This window comes from Symphalangus syndactylus, chromosome 8 (assembly GCF_028878055.3).
Source record: "Symphalangus syndactylus isolate Jambi chromosome 8, NHGRI_mSymSyn1-v2.1_pri, whole genome shotgun sequence".
In the NCBI taxonomy this organism is placed as follows: domain Eukaryota; kingdom Metazoa; phylum Chordata; class Mammalia; order Primates; family Hylobatidae; genus Symphalangus; species Symphalangus syndactylus.
Window position 1 is genome coordinate 103943032 of NC_072430.2, and position 19380 is coordinate 103962411.

General features: G+C 40.2%; 1 protein-coding gene across 5 annotated transcripts in view; it reads right to left on the reverse strand.

Moving 5' to 3' along the window:
- Positions 1–19380, reverse strand: part of FTCDNL1 (formiminotransferase cyclodeaminase N-terminal like) — a 217607-nt gene that overhangs the window by 121010 nt on the left and 77217 nt on the right. The window contains exons 5-6 of one of the 5 annotated variants that reach the window (XM_055290138.2): positions 6915–7021; positions 6160–6310 (exon numbers count right to left, since the gene is read on the reverse strand). The exons of 3 other annotated variants lie outside the window; for them this stretch is intronic. In XM_055290138.2, coding sequence (XP_055146113.1) covers positions 6212–6310; positions 6915–7021 — 206 coding nt within the window. In that variant the 3' untranslated portion in view covers positions 6160–6211. Of the gene's footprint in view, positions 1–6159; positions 6311–6914; positions 7022–13361; positions 14725–19380 lie in introns of those variants that run through there. One more of the 5 variants, XM_055290139.2, reaches the window with a different exon arrangement.

Here is a 19380-nt window from a genome sequence, read left to right on the forward strand (position 1 = left end):
GCATGCAAGAAAGGGAGAACTTCCATCTTATTTAAGTCATTATTTTAAGCCATATCCTAACTGATACAAGTTGTTTCCTAGAGAGTCTCCAGGGCTTTAAACTTTTTCTACCCACTCCCATCCTAGAGGTGTAGGGGTCAAAACAAGGGCAGACTCTTCCCACAAGAGTGAATCCTGTGAACGTTGTTCACAGATTGGGGGCTTCGGAACCTCATGACTGTGCCTTGCAGTTTAGTTACGCAGTGATTTACCAAGTGAGTCCTTATCCTTCTGTAGCTGCTTCCTTAGTTGCCGTTAATTAAAAAGTAAAACACACACATAATTTTAAACTATATATATGTTTCTAACATTTCTTTTGAATAACAGTTTAAACACTTTTAGTGGTAGAAAATTCCAGTCAAGCTTTGGAAATCTCTGCAAACGACTTTACCAGATGGTCAATACTGTGAAATCCATCATATAGAGTGTAATCTCTGAGTTAAAGGACCCAAGTTTTACTATGAGCCCCACAACTAACTTCAGAGTTAAGCAGCCTGAAGCGCTCTGCTGCTCTGAACCTCAATTTCATATCTCCAAAAGAGGAGAAATGATTGCAACTCTTCCAGAGAAAGGCAGCAAGGATTGTAGCCTCATGGAAGCTTAAGGCAAGAGTGGACATTACTGGGTACTTGGTTCACACACCCATCTGATGCCTGTATCCCCTTCATCACTGGCTTGATAAGTAGGTATCTATCTGTTCTGTTTAGAGTCTACATTTCCATTGACAGGGACCTCACTATTAAGCTACCCAGTGTATTTGATACATAAAGCAATACAAATTTGCTCAGCTAAAAGCAACTCCTTCAGTCTGTCTCACTGCATTCTTGTGGAGAAGACATGAAAGGCAGAATGGCAAGGTGAGGGAAGCTCAGACTTGGAGAGCAGATGCATCTAGCCTTGAACTCTAGGTTCACCATTTATGTGATCTTGGGGAAGTCATTTCATGTCTTTAAGCCTCAGTTTTCTAAAATAATGAAACACATAGTTTAGGGATTACAAATGGTGAACACAAAATGGTACACAGTCCCTACACACAGCAGTATCTTAATACTTGCATGGTGGTTGCTGCTGCTATTGTTACTTTTATCATTATCAGCATTACAGTCATTCCAGGAGCAGTATAGCTATGCTGCCCAGGTTTAAATCCCAGCTTTACCACTCCCTAATGGTGTGAACTTGGGTAAATTACTGAACTTCTCTGTGCCACCATTTCCTCATCTATAAATAAGGGATGATAATACATGTTTGCTGTGAGGATTAAGCATTTAAAGAGATGTAAAGCATTTGAACAGCACTTTGCTAACGGTAAGTATGATATAAATATTAGCTTCTGTTATTATGAAGCAGTAATAATATACAGTATAAGACGGCTCTCTGGGAAGTGACCTGACCACTTTACATGTTCTAAAATAAAATTAGGCTTAACTGATTTGGAAAAATAATTACATAGAGTCAACTCTCAACTGTATGGTAAAATGAAGAGGATTATGAATATGGGTATGTTGGAGCAGTGACTAAAAGAAAAGTCTTATACTTGTCTTTTATAGTAAATTTACTTCTCTAAATATGCATTTCATTGGGGTAATATGAGGTGTCCTCGACATGAATAGTAGTACAGGTAATGAGAGACAATCTGGATTTTAAAGTGGATAGGTGAAAATATTATTAAGCTTGTGAGATATACTTTAAATAAAGTGATAGAACAATTTTATTTAAGAATCTTCTCAATTTATTTATGAATCTTTTCTTCAATGCTAACTAAGCTAACACTTCAGGAGAAGGTGTGGGTGAAAGGGCGTGGGGGTGGGAGCCTGGCATCCTCCTCTCTGGGCCATGTTCTTCCACCAGCCAGCGGGCTGACTGAAGAGTTTCACTTCACATTTTGAGCCTCAATTTCCTCAACTGCAAAACACGGTGACTTAAGTAGAAGAGCTCAAAGATGCCTACAGTTTTTCACACTCTAAAATCCTATGTTAACCTGGCCAAATACACATTAGCAGGCAAGCAGCACTGCCTAGTTTTCAGGATAACTTTCTTAAATCTCCCATTTCATGTTCTACTGTGTAGTCTCAATATGTTGATTAGAATATTTTATTGTAGATGTACAAAGGAAAGGAGGTTGTATCGGTCACAACAGGTTAGGTTATGCTGCAGTAACAAATACTTCCAATTATCTCCATGGCTTTCAACAACTCAGTTTTGTTTTTACCCATGTTGCACATGCATCCAGGGTCAGCTGCAGCCCTGTTCCATGTCCTCTTCATTCCAGAGCCCAGACTGATGGAGCAGTCTCCATCTGGACATGGCTATTCTCCTGGCACAGGGAAAGAGGAATTTCAAACCATAAGCTGGCTCTCAAAACTACTACATGAAAGTCACACACATCACTTCTGCCCACATTATATTGGTCAAAGTAAATCACATTCACGTGGTTTCTCCTGACTTCAACAAGCAGGGCATGAATAACCTAACCTCCCACAAAGAACATGACTAGGAAAGAAAATAGAATAATTGGCAAACACTAATGCAATCTACTACAGAAGTCAATGGAGAATTTATCTCCTAAACAGGAAAATGATTTGTGCCTAAAAGGAAGGAAGAAGAACCTCCTCTTTGTTGAGGGGAAAAGTCTATAACACAGGAGTGCTTGGACCCAAGTACACAAATATAAGAACCCTTCTAGGAAAACATGAGCTGGGGAAGCACTTTCTCTTTGCTATTTTGTGAGAAAATAAATGTCAAACAAATAGGAAAAAAAATCCAAGGAAAGGGGTGCCACTAGAGATGGGGAGAGAGATTAGGAGCTGGGGAAACCCAGTCTTGGAGAGATGACACCATTTTCTGCAGCTCCAGGCGGTTCCAGCTAATGATGGCGTGTAAGCAGAATGTGAATGCAAAGGATGCCAGAAAGTACATAAAAGGCAGAGGAAGAAGGATCAACATGTTTTGCTGCCATTTCCAGGAAAGGGATGGTGTCCCCAGCAGCCTCCCACAGTAGATGACCAGAAAAAAAGCAAACACAAATAACACTCATTGAAAATCCGAGTCCTGACTACTGTGTTTCACTGCACATCCTCCCTCAAATCCTGGCTGCAAACCAGCCCAGCCACTTGAAGCAGTGTTGGCAGCTTGCTCTCTCTTGGCACGGAGTATGCATGGCAGCTGGATGGCTTGTAGTCAGTGTAGTTTTGCAGCTGGTGGTGGTAGCAATTGGCAAAAACTAACTGTCCAGATGGGCATTAAATTTTCTTTAATGTTTATAATATGTCAAAAGAGAATAATCCTATGTCAAAGTGGCTTAGAAGAACTTTTACTCAGGAGCTTACAGAAATTCCTTTTTGACAAAATGGAGGTTGCTTTATTTCAATTCCATATGTGAGTCTTATTCCTTAATTAATTTGGGGTGCTCCTCCACATTTGAGTATCCTTGGCTAAAGGGGGTTGGGGAAGTCTCCAACCTATTCCCTTTCTTGAGTTCTCCACAATTCGTTGATCACTAGCCAACATTCAGCAAAACAGGCACAGGGTGTGAGCTGAGGGTCCAAAAGGAAAATAATGTTTTATTCTGGAATTTTTATGATCCTCAGAGGGACCAGTACCATTCAGGTAACATTATAAAATTAGGAGGGAAGTAGTAACTATGTTGTATAGAGGAAAGAGAACTGGAAAAAAAAACATTTTGAGGCATATAAAACAGGCAAGGGTTTAATATATGAAATATTTATTTTAAAATTGCTATAAATAAATGAGAAAACAAACAAATAACTTATTTTTAAAACACACTCAGGATATGAATATGCAATTCATAGAATTGGAGATTTAGGTGCCCTGTATAGTTAAGAAATTATGATAAAACTCATTAGTGGTCAGGGAAAAGCAAGAGGCCATTCCCACCAAAAAAAAAAAAAAAAAGAATTGGGGAAACAAGGACCCTCATACTTCATACACTGCTGGGGTGATTGTAATCAGTATAGCCACTTTGGAGGGTAATTTCTTAGTATCCATAAATTTAAAATGTACACACCCCATCTCCCAGCAAGTCCTTCCCTCCCACTGGCTCCTATGCAAAACCATTCACAAGTATACAAGAAGTCTATGCATTGATATCCATAACAGCTGCACAACTCAAAGTAAGGTTCCTGGACAACTAGCATATGCGCCCCCTGAAAGCTTATAGGAAATGGGGTGGAGGTTTCATCTCAGAATTAATTAATCAGAGTATGTGGAGATGGGCCCCAAAAACCTATTTTAACAAGCCCCTCAGGGGATTCTGATGCTAACAAAACTTTGAGAAGCACTGTGTCAAAGCATTGTTTGTACTGGAAGGAAAATAAAAGCAAGCTAACTGTCCATCATCTACCACGGCTTACTATATTACAAAAAATTAACCTAGAGTTTAAAAGAATGAGGTAGATATGTGTGGATCCAGAAAAACACTGAAGAACAAAATGAATAGTGTAATATTTGTTTTTGAAAAAGAAACTACAAAACAAAGCCATACATTTCTAAATGTACATTTCTACATGTAAATCTGTGTATGTGTATGTAATATATATGTATTATATGTGTATATATATGTGTGTGTATATATATAATACACATATGTATGTGTGTGCGCAGCACTCATCAAAAAGTCCAGAGTAGATACACCAGTTGATAAATGTGCTTAATTCTGGTGAAAATACTGGGATTAGGATGGTGGTCAAGGAAAACTGTGGCTTTTTCCTTATCATTTTTTTTGTAACGAAAATTCATACAGATATTATTTTTGAAAACATTTGTCTTCCTTTTTTTTTTAATTTTAAGAAAGAGCACTCCCTGCGAGTTAGGAGATTTGGATTCTAGGCCACCTAGCTGTGTTACCTTGGGAGTACCAGCCTCCATGACTTCAGATTCCTAACCTGCCAAACAGAGGAATTAGGCCAGTTAACTCCTAAGTCCTTTTATTCAGCTGTATCATGCTATGATTCTTCCAAGAGTCTTGGTGTGAAAATCAGGTTACTTAACAAACCTAACCAAAGCAATAAACAGAAACATGTATGTGTATATCTAAATCTATGTCTGTATTTGTCCTTTGAAGAAATAGTTAATAATGATAATACTTCCACATGTCATCATAGGACAAATGACTTGCATGAGATACCCTGCCTTTAAATATTGCTGTGGCTGTGAGAAGCTCATTTTTAAAATAAACATTTAGAAATCTGATAAAACAAATTGTTTCTCAAAGTTTTCTAGAGATCTGAATTTAAATGAATCTTTAGGTCCCTAGTTTCAATAGCATCAGTATGTGAACATAAACAACATGGCCACCCCATCCTAGCAGAATGCACTGGTCCAGACAATAATCATGCATGCGGACAGCTCGTAATTGCATTGGGCATATAGATAGTGTCAGGCCAAAGAGCTATAATGATCGTATCATGTTTTGATTCTAACAGGAAAACTGGGGATTTATGTCAATCACTCTGTGTATCTTCAATATCATATATCACCTTTGAAAATTAAAAAAGATTAGTAACTTGTTTCATGTATGAATCTGGATTTGTTTTGACCAAGATATAGAGAAATCTGAATAAACCAGAATTCTGGGGGTGGAGCGGGGGAGTCGTAAGGAAGAATCTCGATTAAATCAGAACTAAAAAGAAAAAAAAAACACTCTACTAAAAACCAAACAGTAAGGCAAAGCTAATTACAAAGTTCAGCCAACCCAACTTTCCCCATAACAGAGAGAAAGTTCTGCTTTCTTGATCATATGCAGTATTCAAACATAGCAGTTAACTGGAAAGAGGTTCAGAGACTATTGACAACCCTGTCATTTACAACCAGTCAATGATAAATTTGGGACTGGAATCTACTTTTCCTGTCCCTTAGGCCAGGGCTCCTTCCGGAGTGAAAACCAAACAAACACAAATGCCTTTAACACCTTGTATATAAGAGGGTTAGTCAGTCCAATTTTATAAACAAATTATTTTTGAAAAGCAGAGTTAAACACTTTTTATTATTGTATATCTTTAAAATGAATTTTAAAAAGATACATGGGGAAACATTCTTTTACAAATGTAAATGAAATATACCCTCTATTTAGAATTTAGTAATTCTGGGTATGGTATAATTTTCCATCTTTTTTGAAAGAATTAAACGATACTGTGTTTTGGTTTTCCTCCATGAGTCACCCCAGATCCATTCTGTGGATTGCTCTGCCCTGCTCTGGTTCCTGGATGTCGACCTCGCAACAGCACTTGCCTTTAGGCTTGGTTGCGTTTGTCCACTGGGAATAAGGGAAGGAGAGATTAGTATTTGGAAGAGAAAGAGTGGTTGAGGCATTACCCCTCTCCACTCAACCCCCATTCCTTTCCCTGCTTCACTGTCTGACTGACAGTAGCTACCTGGCAGCTCTCTTCCAAGGCTTCACGTTCTCTGGGTTCTGGTGACAGTGGTCCCTAAGTCACTTGCTCTCACTTATTGGTGCTTTTGACCCAGCCCACGCCTCTGTAAGTAGTCCCTTCACTACTCTTTCAGTTAATCCTTTGAATGTTCCATCAGTTTCTTGCCAGGACCCTGACTGTTCCCGGCACAGAGTAAGAAGCCTGCATGTATCCATGAATATTCTGGTGTAATGACAGCAACTGGTAAATGAAGGTTCATGCCACTCCTGAATAAATCCCAGCCAGGGCCACATCAGGTCCTGCACAACCCACATCTGCCTCTCTGCATGCTCTGCCCCTGTTGGCAGAGGCGATCTACCATGGATCTGAGCATGCTGCCTGTTCTCACTGTGTATGTTGAAAATGCAAGACTTTGGCCACCCTTGACCCAGGCTAGTTGGATGAGATTACGTCTCTCTCCAAGACGAAAAGAGCCGTCTTGCTTACCACTTGCCATAAATAGAGCAGTGGGTTCCTGATCTCGATGTTTCTCAGCTGGACACGTCTCACTGAGTACATGCCTCCCACCTGGCCCATCTGTTGCCCTCCTGGGTCTTTGCAGACAAAGGAAACTTAGGAAAACCTGATGCTCAATATTGCTGGCTGTGCTATGAGCCTAACCCAGGAGCCTCATGTCATCTTCTGGTATCCATGAAATAGTAACAGGCTAATTTATGAGCCTGTAAGTAGGATAAAATCCCAAACCCCAACATCTTCATCCACTACACCCCAGTCATGCTGGCTTCCTGGGTCCTGTCTTCAGGATTTTGCACTTTCTGTGACTTTCATGTGGGGTGCTCAGTCCCAAGTCTTCACATGTCTATTCTGACTTTTCTCAAGCCTCAGGTCACTTATCTCCTCAGAAGCCGCCCTCGCAACCTGATCAAAAGTTGTTCTATTTTATTTTCTTCTTAACATTGTTTACTATCTCACATTATCTTTCAGTTGTTTGTTTAATGCAGGGGTGTCCAATCTTCTGGCTTCCCTAGGCCACATTGGAAGAAGAAGAATTGTCTTGGGCCACACATAAAATACACTAACACTAACGATAGCCGATGAGAAAAAAAAAAAAAATCTTGTAATGTTTTAAGAAAGTTTACAAATTTGTGGCCGGGTATGGTGGCTCATGCCTATAGTCCCAGCACTTTGGGAGGCCGAGGTGGTTGGATCATGAGGTCAGGAGTTCGAGACCAGCCTGCCCAATATAGTGAAACCCCATCTCTACTAAAAATACAAAAATTAGCTGAGCATGATGGTGGGTACCTGTAGTCCCAGCTACTCAGGAGGCTGAGGCAGGAGAATCACTTGAACCTGGGAGGTGGAGGTTGCAGTGAGCCAAGATCTCACCATTGCAATCCAGCCTGGGCAGCAAGAGTGAAACTCCGTCTCAAAAAAAAAAAAAAAAAAAAAGAAAGAAAGTTTACAAATTTGTATTGGGCTGCATTCAAAGCAATTTTGGGCCACATGCATCCCACAGGCCACGGGTTGGACAAGCTTGGTTTAACGCTTATCTTTCCCCTACTGAAAAATAAGTTCCAGGAAAACTGGGGTCTCTTCTGTCTTGTTCTCTGCTGTCTTTCCAGAACTTAGATAGTGTTGGCCCAGTAAAATAGCACAAATGGATATTTAACAAGTAAATGAATAATTCATTTATGAATAAATGAATGAGTTTTTGCAGTGTTACCCTTTATTGTGTGATAGTATACACTCTGAATTTCAGGTGCCTTATCTGTACAATGGCAATAAGAAACTAATCTGCCTATGTCATATATATTATATCACATATACAATTATATCTATCATATAATTGTACATTTATATATACTAGCATATTTCACCTTATTGGTTATATATAACCATCAAGTGAGATAAGGTAATAGTATCCTGAAAACTGCAAGGACAACATCATTCCTGTAAAATGCAAGGTTCGGTGTTAACATAAAAGCACACATTTGGGGTCAATCTTAACATTTTCCGCTTTGTAATATCACTTAGAGAAATCGCATACTTGTCATGAGATGCATGTTCAATGCAGTCAATTAAACAGGGAGTTATAAAAAAGTGAAGGAGTGAAAGAGACATTTCTCAATACATCTAGTTCTAAGTAACAACACATTACTATCTTCTGACCAAAAAGCACTGCTCAGTGCCCATCCGGTTCTAAGTCACTACAATTATAGAGACGTCATGCAGAGATGACAATGCTCCAGTGGTTTCCAGGGTTTCACCCTTACTAATGAGGTAGATTCCACAGACCATGCAGGAAAACCAGGCTCCTTGCTGGATGCTCCAGGGGCTCTGAGTGTTCATACTGTCCTCTCCCCCAGCATGACTTGTAGTGTGCACCAAGTTTTGCAGAGCCTTTTACAATGTGGGTGATTTGTATTCTCCCAAAACACATCTGATATAGTATTACAAGGGTGGGAGGGGACAGGGGGTTCCCTCCCTTAAATATTTTTATATAGCCCCCACCACCTGGAGGTTCACTGGGGATCTTCATAGAAGAAATAATGAAGCCTTCCTCAGCCTCCTCCCAGCTCTCTACTCACCTTTCCCTAAGTTCCCACTTACCCACCTGTGTTTCCTGCCTGGATCTGCCAGAGCTCTTACTTGTTTCTGGTAGTCCTGTCCAGGGATGAGACAACTTGGGGATTTGAATGCAGAGGCTGTTTCATAGGAAAGACCCTCTCCCCCTATTCAATGCCAAGAAGAAAAATCTCAAAATTTCTGGCATCAGAGACTTTACAAACTTTAAGTATTTACAGTCAGACTGGCGAATCCCTGTGAAAATTTGAAATAAATTATGTCTAAGAGAAGTTTCCTCATCTGTCAAATGACAATGTTGGAATATTTATTTTTTATTTTTATTTTATTTATTTATTTGAGATGGAGTCTTGCTCTGTCACACAGGCTGGAGTGAAGTGGCACAATCTCGGCTCACTGCAACTTCCACCTCCCGAGTTCAATCGATTCTCCTGCCTCAGCCACCTGAGTAGCTGGGATTACAGACACCTGCCACGACGCCTGGGTAATTTTTATATTTTTAGTAGATACAGGGTTTCACCATGTTGGCCAGGCTGGTCTCAAACTGCTGACCCCAAGTGATCCATCTACTTCAGCCTCCCAAAGTGTTGGGATTACAGGCATGAGCCACTGCACCTGGCCTGGAATATTTATTTAACAAATATTGTCATGGCACGTACTGTGCACTAGACAATCTCCAAAGGGATACACATTACTAAAACATGGCTAAGTTACTAAAACACTACCAAATTACTAAAACATTACTTTGTTTAATACTCACAAGGCAAGCACTATTATTATCCCCATTCTGCCGATGAAAAAAAACTTGAGACAGAGAAAAGTGAAGTAACCTGCCCAAAATCATGCAGATGACAAAGCAGCAGACCTGGACTCTGGACCCAGGAAGCCCAGCTCTGGGGCCATCTGTTAGCGTTTGTACCATGCTGCCACTTAGACTATCACCAAAGTCATATGCTGTGCAAACATTCATGATTCAGCTCCCCCAAAGCCTTCATTTTTGTCACATTAGAACATGAATACTCATGAAGTACGGTGGTTATTTGGCCAGATTCTCTCTACTTCCTACCTTATAAGTCACTTTCTGAGTAAGTGCGGGAGTCAGGACTCTTCTGTAAAATGCCTGGAGAGGTATGAAAAGCTGCCTCTTCCCCGAGTCCAGTGAAATCAGAGGACTCTGGCCATTTACCGAAGCAGAATTACTAGAATGCTGTAAAGAAAATGTCCACAGTGCCCCTAGGCATGTGAAACCTGGAATCCAGATGAGCTTTCTGTTGTGACTACTCTGCACAAACAGGACCTTCCAAGACCCTGTGTCATGCGCCCCAGCTCTCCTCTTGCACTCGCTTCCCTACTCCCCCTGACCCAGGCATTCAGTTCTGCCTAGGCCCAGCCCCAAAGATTTCTCTGACTTTCGCACACAGCCATTGTGAAGCTTTCTCAAGTCATTTAAGTACAGACTTAGTGGTCTGAGTGCCTCATAGTAGACCTCAGTGCCACTCATGGGTAAACAGCCCACACCTCGGACCTGAGCATGTGGGCCTTCTTTCTCCCATCTCAAGAACAGCAAGGGGGAATTCAGTCCCAAAATATTCAACATCAAAAAATAACATGAAGAGGGATGAATAGGCAGTGCACAGAGGATTTTTAGGTCAGTGAAACTATTATGTAAGATACTATATTGGTGGCTGCATGCCATTATGCATTTGTCAAAACCCATGGACTGTACAACGCCAAGAGTGAACCCGAATGTTAACAATGAACTTGACATGATGATGTGTCAATGTAGGTTCATCAATTGTAACAAACGTACCATTCTGTGGAGAATGTTGATAATAGGGTAGGCTGGGAGCAGGGGAGCAAGAAGTGTATGGGAGCTCTGTACTTAGTGCTCAATTTTGCTGCAAACCTACAACTGCTCTAAAAATAAAGTCTATTACAAAATTAGTAGTAATAATATGGACCTTTACTTCAGCCTTGTAAAAGGAGGCAAAAAGGAAATCCTAGCCTGAAACTACTACCACGTGGCATCTCTTTTTTGTCTTCATTCTATTTTTTTTTTTTTTTTGGAGATGGCGTCTCACTAGGTTGGAGTGCAGGGGTGTGATCTCAGCTCATGGCAACCTCCCAGGCTCAAGCGATCCTCCCACCTCAACCTCCCAAGTAGCTGGGACCACAGGCGTACACTACCATGCCTGGCTTATTTTTTGTATTTTTGGTAGAGACTGGGTTTCACCATGTTGCCCAGGCTGGTCTCAAACTCCTGAGCTCAGGCAATCCACCTGCCTCACTTTCCCAAAGTACTGGGATTACAAGTGTGAGCAACTGTGTCTGGCCTTCATTATTTTTTGACTCCAGCCCACCTGCTGTGGTTGTGTTTCTCCTGCCTTGACACCCTGCTTTCTCTCTGGGTCTCTTTCTCCTTCTCTGTCCCTCTGTCACTGTTTGTTCTAACTACAGGTCCACACACATAGGCACACCTCACTCCTAGTGGCAATAAGTCTTTTCTTAAATAAGTCAATCAAGCTTCACTATCTTTGCTGCTTTCCTCATTCCCCTCACCCCCATCAGTTCAACAGTGTACAGACAACCTGGGCAGGCCAGTGTGAAACCCTCCTTAAAATGTCAAATAGCTGGAAGTGCTGTCAATGCAATAAAGTGGCATTATAAGTGCAAATATAAATTTGAATTGCACACAGCATTAAATTGTGTGGTTTGAGAACAGGGCAATTTTAATAATATTAACACAGCTTCCCATTAGGCACAGATTTTGAAATAATGTGTAGCCGCCACAAATAAACACTTGTAAAGATTATCTAACTTAAAGCTGACAGGATATATAAATTGTAAACTGAACTGAGACATCATCATAGCCTTACCATATTGGCCTTTGAACAGACACCCACTGTCCTTCAGCATGGTTTGCCTTAAGCTATGGCAGATCTGAATTCCATAAGGAACACATTTTTAGGCCTATATCTTCTGATTAAATGAGCAGAGTAGTTATACTTTGATAATTTTGTTTCTGCCATATAATTTAGGAATCACAAATATGTAGATAATCACAACATACTATATTAATTGTGGCTTTAATATAGAATGTAATATTTCATTTTCTAAGTAAAATTTTAAGTATTTTCCAAGGACAGATCATGTAGCTATGCACAGAACAGTGCTTTTTTGGTTTATGTGGCCTTGAACTTAAACGTTGGCTTGATGGTTAATGATGTGACTGCTACGTATGCAGATAGTAAAGAAAGTACTCTCTATTGATCAATAATATGTCCCATTTAATTGCCCTAGTATTGAATGAAAATCCCTAAAGAATTTTCACTTCCAGCAATGTTTTCTGACTTCCTCTTGGTGTCTAGACAATAATGATTTACTGAAATGTGTGGGGAGCAACATACAAAAAGGCCTTAAAAGTATACAATATTTCTGGTTATTGAGGTAGGGGAAGTAAGAAAAAACAAAGCAATATTTTGGATTAGTACTAAATATCGAGATCAAGCCATTCTGATACAAATAGGATTTAATAATAAAAAGACCCCAATATAAAAAAGTTATATTTGATCAAGACGACAATGCCAGGGTGAGAAGTAAGAAGTTTATAAAATCAAAATGATTTTCTATAAAAATCCTGTAATAAGTAAAGTGCCAAATAATCTTTTAGAAAACAAAAAGATTCTTGAAAAAACAGATTCTTTTCCATACCAGGTACCATGTTTCTCATGAGTATTTGTGAGTGAGCTTATCAGTTTCAGTTTTCAGGTAGTCTGAGAACTCAGGGCTTAGAAACCCTTGAAGCCAAATCTTTTCTTAAATAGCTGAATCCTCTCATTTCACAACAGCCAAGAACAGTCAGCTTCTACTTGAATCCCTCCAGTTATCATCTTACTTTATTTGAGACAGCTTCGTTTGAATTAACTTTCATCTATTGGTATTAACTCAATCTTTTAGGACAATAAAAGAACTGCATTAATTAATGCTGTGGTTTAAATGTATGCATCCCCCCACCAAGGTTCATATGTTGGAATGTAAACCCCAAGGTGATGGTATTAAGAGGTAGGGACTTCAGGAGGTGATTAGGCCATGGGGGATCTGCATTCATGAATGGGATAAATATCCTTATAAAACAGGCTTTAGAAAGCTGCTTGGTCCTTGCACCTCTTCTTTCTCTTCTACCATGTGAGAACATAGCATCTGTCACCTCCAGAAGCAGCAGCAACAGACATGGTCTTGGAAGCAGAGAACAAGTCCTCACCAGACACCAAATCTGCCAGCGCCTTAATCTTGGACTTCCCAGCCTCAAAAACTGTGAGAAGTAGGTTTCTGTTATTTATATATCACCCTCAAGTATTTTGCAATAGCAACAGGAATAAACTAAGACAAGGAGTTTTGCACAATCTAACTTTTAAAACCTCCAGATAAGCACAACACGAGCTTTATTTCAATGAATTAAAAGGACAAAGTAAGAAATTTCTCAATTAACTGACATTATTGAGTTCTGTATAACCTGAAACATACATATTTAACATTTAGCCCATTTTCTAGGCTTGATAAGTAGAGTATGATACAGACAGTGAAGAGTATTGTGCCTCATTATACATATTCTCAAGAAAGTATAGACTTTTAGAAACATGAAAAGAGATGTAAGACATGGGAATTAATTATACTGATTCCAAAATATATTCTGGAAGTTGTAAATTCTTAACAAAAACAAAAATCAATCCTGTGTAAAAGATTGCACTGGGTTCTTATATTTGCCTGCAGAAAAATTCTTAATATGAGGTTCTTATGCTTAAGACGAAGTTCTTATATTCATAAGAACACCACATATTCCACCATAAGTTATTACTAGATTAAAGGGGCAACGAGGAGTAAAGAAGTCTTCTACATCATTTTATGTTTTTATATACTATACATTTACTACTTTCCAGACAAATGAGCCATTTTACAGTCATCTCAATGCCTTTCTGAAGAAAGGATCTACAACCCCACTTAGTTTTAATGGCCCAGAGCAAAATCATGAAGAAGGTAAACTTTGTATTTGACATTTCCCCTTTTCCCATAGTTGAGATTAGTTTTTTTTTTAATTAGGAAATCAGAAAGAAGAATAAGGAAGGAAAGGCAGACCAATTAAAGAGTAATGGCAGGTACCTGGTGTGCCAGGACAAGCCAAGAGAAGGCAAGTTCTAGATGGATGACAGCAAGGTGTGAAATGGAGCATTGGAGGCCTACCAGGGTGAGTTCTCATGGGAAAAGCAAGAGTTCTACTTCTATCATTCTTTGCTGAGGCTCCAGTATTCCCTCTCTCTTTAGCATGTACTTGGCTGCTGAGATCGGAAGTAAGAATGAGAAGAGAGGAGCTATTTAAGTTTGTCTCTCCACAAAGGAAAAGTTTGGATGGGTGGGCATCGTGGGCACCCTCACCGTGGCCAGGAATGTTAGGGGGTGTTCTGCAAGCTCTTTCACACACACCCACACTCCTGCAGCAATCTAACACGGTGCTGCAATCAAGGGGACACTGCTCAGGGGCAGAACATGTGTGATTCCTCTTCCCAACTTGCAAGACTCTACCAAGAGACTTCCACCGTTCATGCTGGTCTCTAGCTGTATCTCTGTGAGCATTCACATCTCCTGCTCTGCTGAGTTCTTCCATTTGCTTCTTCAGATCCATTTTTCATCCTTTCCCACAGGTGCTGACCTTCACTATCTACCAGAAAAAAATTGAAGGAGTGATGTAGTTTGACTGTGTTCCCACCCAAATCTCACCTTGAATTGTAATTATCCCCACATGTCAGGAGTGAGGCCAGGTGGAGATAATTGAATCATGGAGGCAATTTCCCCCTTACTGTTCTACTAGTCAATAAGTCTCATGAGCTCTGATAGTTTGATAAAATGGGAGTTCCCCTGCACAAGTCCTCTTGCCTGCCATCATGTAAGACATGACTTTGCTCCTCCTTTGCCTTCCACCATGATTGTGAGGCCTCCCCAGCCATGTGGAATTGTGAGTCAATTAAATCTCTTTCCTTGGTAAATTACTCAGTCTCAGGTATGTCTTTAGTAGCAGTGTGAGAACAGACTAATACAAGGAGAGTGAAGAAAGATTTGGGTATTTGTTTCCCTGATTCCTGCTTGCCAGTGTGCAATCTGTTGGTCTCCATCAATCCTTCTACTGAAGGCTTCTTCTCCCTTCAGACAGTCAGGTCTGGTTGTGGTCACCACGCCTACCCCTTGCTATTTCAGGGTGGTCATGGCTCACCACTGTCACTAGTCCAGGGTACAGCACCATCTGTGTTGGTTTCCCTCAGCCCTGGCGACACCTGTGTAAATGATCTGTTTACTAAACTCTTCTCAGTACCCAGTTTGATTGAACCATCTGTTTCCTACAAGGAACCTGACTGATTCACCCTCCAACCAGGAATGAGCTATTCTTTTTTTTTTTTTTTTTTTTGACGTACCCAAATCCTATCTATCCTCTAAAGCTCAGCTCACATTTTCGTTCAAATCTCATCCTCATGCTTGTGCATCTACATTGACGTCTCCCATCTGATGTTCTCTAAGCTCGTACTCTACAGCTCCCACTTTGTCCTCTGTTTCAGGCCTCTTCTTCATCTCAGCACCACCAGTACAGTTGATAACTTTTTTTGCTTATACCCTTACTGCTTGATCCTGTGTTGGCTCAACATTAGGCACTCAACAAAAGTCTTTCTTGAGCTGTAGCAGTCACTCCTTAGTGATCACACCTTGAAAAGAGGTGTGAGTGCACATTTATCTTAAGAGAGCATGTCACAGGATCACAGGTAAGTCGACTAAGAAGGAACTAGGGAGATAATCTGGCCTGATCTCCCAACTGTGGTGATGAGAAAACTGAGGCTTGGAGAGATGACCTAAAGTCCAACATCGCATAGTCAGTGAGTGGCACATCTGGGGCTCAAAGCCAGAATATTTTTATTACATTCCTTGCTGCCTCTGATACCAGTTTTTTGTATCTCAATATCTTCTTATCAAAAATCTACTTCTTCATATCTGAATCCTTAGTATAGCACTTCCATTTCAAAAACAGCATATATTTGTTCCTCCTGGTGAAATACAATTTTCCTGAGCCCCCCAGGGCTGTTAGTTATTCATGCACTATCCTTCACATATCATTTTAAAAATTAACCACCCAGACAAAGACTGGATTCTGTTCTTCCCTGTGTATCTGGGAAGAGGAGAATAGAGCCCTTTGGCTCTTTACTTCAATATTCTCAGATAAATTCAGGCAAACACAAAGAGTATTCTGGCCATTGTCTGCCACTTCATTCACAGCTACATGCTGAATAGAAAAGGGATCAACTACCCACATTTAAAATATTCATAATTACATACTCTGTCCTACAAGGAGCACCTGGCTGCCAGCAGATGCACAGAGAGAGCTGCACAGAGCCATAAGCTCTTACTCTGCTAAGGAATCCAGCCCTGTTAGAGGCTGAGCCCTGGAGTCCTGAATACTTAGACCAAATGCAAGCTCACAGTACATGTATACAGCACTGAAGGCAACTTTCTTGTAATGCTTTTACTGGCTTATGGTTAGGGATTCTGAGCATGCAATAATGAATTTTATTTCCTATTCTGATAGAGAAAGACAGGCATGTGCATTCATGGATTAGCCACCTTAGTTTTGCAACATATGAATGCAAAAATTAGCAACTGATGACACCATTCCATTGTCACTATGAGTCAACTCTAAGACAATAGAGAACATGAAGCCAACAGCGTGCTACCTATGGCTCACGACATGACCCAGAACATCGCCATGTAGGTTTCAGACAATGAGTATTCTACCCCTTCCCATATCAGACACCATTTGGTGCCATACTTTTTATTACATTAAAGGAGGCTCCATATAAAAATGTCAGCAGTATCCAGTTGACTCATGGAATTGAGAACTGTGCATTAGCTGCCGATTTAAATTAATTTTGCTTCTTGAACCATAAAAAATAGTTCTTTGAACAAGAATTCATGATAAATACACGTGTAAAAGACCCTTAATCATAATTATTTTAAATACACAAAACACAGTTTAAGACTCTCAGTCTCATTAATTTCTTATGGTATAAAAGAACAAAAGCAAATGGTAAATGGGAAAAGTATGTCATAATTTAAATGTATTATTCCTGGTCATTTAGCTCATTAAGTAAAAGATTCTTTATAAACTCTAGGCAAAAGATCATTTCCATACCACCCAATGACAGCAAGCAATGTTATGATTTTCTAGTAGAGAACTGGCGTTGTATGTCATTTAGATTTTAAGAGAATACTACCTACAATTAAAGCAGTAGAATTAGAATATACTAGTTCCCCCCTTATCCATGGGAGATATGTTCCAAGACTCCAGTGGATGCCTGAATCTTCTAATAGTACCAAGCTCTGTATACACTATGTTTTATCCTATATATACATAACCATGATAAAGTTTAATTTATAAGTTAGATACAGTGAGAGATCAACAGCAGTAACTAATAATAAAACTGGACAATTACAACAATATGCCAGCATCACTACTCTTACATCTTGGGGCCATTATTAAGCAGAATAAGGGTTTCTTAAACACAAACACTGCGATACTGTGAGAGTCAATCTGATAACCAAGGCGTCTTCTAAGTGACTAATGAGCGTGTGGCATAGACAGTGTGGATACGCTGGACAAAGGGATGATTCACATCTGGAGCAGGACAAAGCAGGATGGCAGGAGATTTTATCACGCTACTTAAAGTAGCATACAACTTAAAGCTTATAAATTGTTTATCTCTGGAACTTTCCGTCTAATGTTTTTGCACCACCGTTGACTAACAGTAACCAAAACTTTGGAAAGTGAAACTGCAGATAAGGGAGACAACTGCTGTAATTGAAATCGTCTTGTGACACGTTGGGCTTCCTCTTTCTGAGCACTTAACTCTTGTTTTCTCTGTCAGGGTCCCAAAGAGCAGGGGACACATTTCCAAGGTATGACATACAGTAGGGGTTAAGTAAATGTCAGTATGCTCTATATCTACACAGGAGCCCTAATCCTCCCCATGATCCCACACTCTGAATCATCGTGGGGTTTATCCTCCACCCTCTGAAGCACATGTGTCTTACCAAGGCCTCCAATACATCTGCCCCTTCTTGGTCATCCAGTCTAATGAACACAATGCCATCAATATAATGGATCAATATGATGATGTTCAGGACATTCTGATGATTTGGGTCCCTTCAGATTATATTATCACAGAAAAGGAAGAGTTAACATAGCCTCAAGATAAGACCTTAAATGTATTCTGTCATCTGTTCCATGTGAACATAAACCACTTCCGCTCCTCCCTTCTGAGAAAGATGGGAAAGAGCACATTTGCCAGATCTGTAGCCACACACCCTGTATTAATTATTAGCTGTGTTCATTGGCTAGGTAAGATACTACTCTGGCGCAGTAATTGCAAGTGGAGCTACTACCTAGTTGAGTTGGCAGAAGTCAACTGTTAATCTGTTTTGTTTGTTTGTGGTTTTCTTGTCTTTTTTGTTTGGCCAGAAACTGATTAATTTAATGGGGATATGATGAGGCTCACTACCCCTGTAAGGCTGGTATTAATTGCTGCCATTTCCCCTAGACAAAACATTGCCTTTTATTTATTATCTTGTTGTACTAGGGTGGGGACAGTTTCAAATTCTTCCCCACTATGATAACTCTTTACTCTCAAGCCAAAGGATCAATGTGGAGGGTTTCACTAGCTATCAGCATATATATCCCAACTATATATATATGCATACACACAAACATACACTAAGAGTCGGGCCTAGGCTTGGACTCCATTTTATTACCAGTCCCCATCTACCCCCATTCTTAGGAGAGGGCCACAACAACCCTTTAGCTCCCTAGGTATCAGTGCTACCTTGACCCTGTGTCCAGAAGTACTCACAAGTGTCTGAGTATTACTCTTTCCCCATTGTAAGGTTACCTGAATAAATGGCCATAGGTCCCTTTGGGGAAAATCTGTAGGAGTCGTTGTCATATATATTTGCCATGATTTTGCAGTTCCTTCCTCCTGGAGATCTGGCCTCTCCCTCAGTCAACGGCAACCAGTCTGAGAAGTGGCTCATGTCCAGACACTGATAAGGAACTGTGACTCTTTAGAGGGATGCCTACACTTAGCCTCCTTGATTTCTTTTAATTGTATAGATTGAGTGATTCCCTTGATGACTGTCCATCTATCTTGCTATGTCCAATAAACAATCTCCATGGCTCTATGTGGGTCACATCCCCCCAACTACTATTGTGACAATGCTGTTCATTATGATAATTGCATTGCATCTCGCTTCTGATATTAAGCATCACCACCTGGCCTTTCTT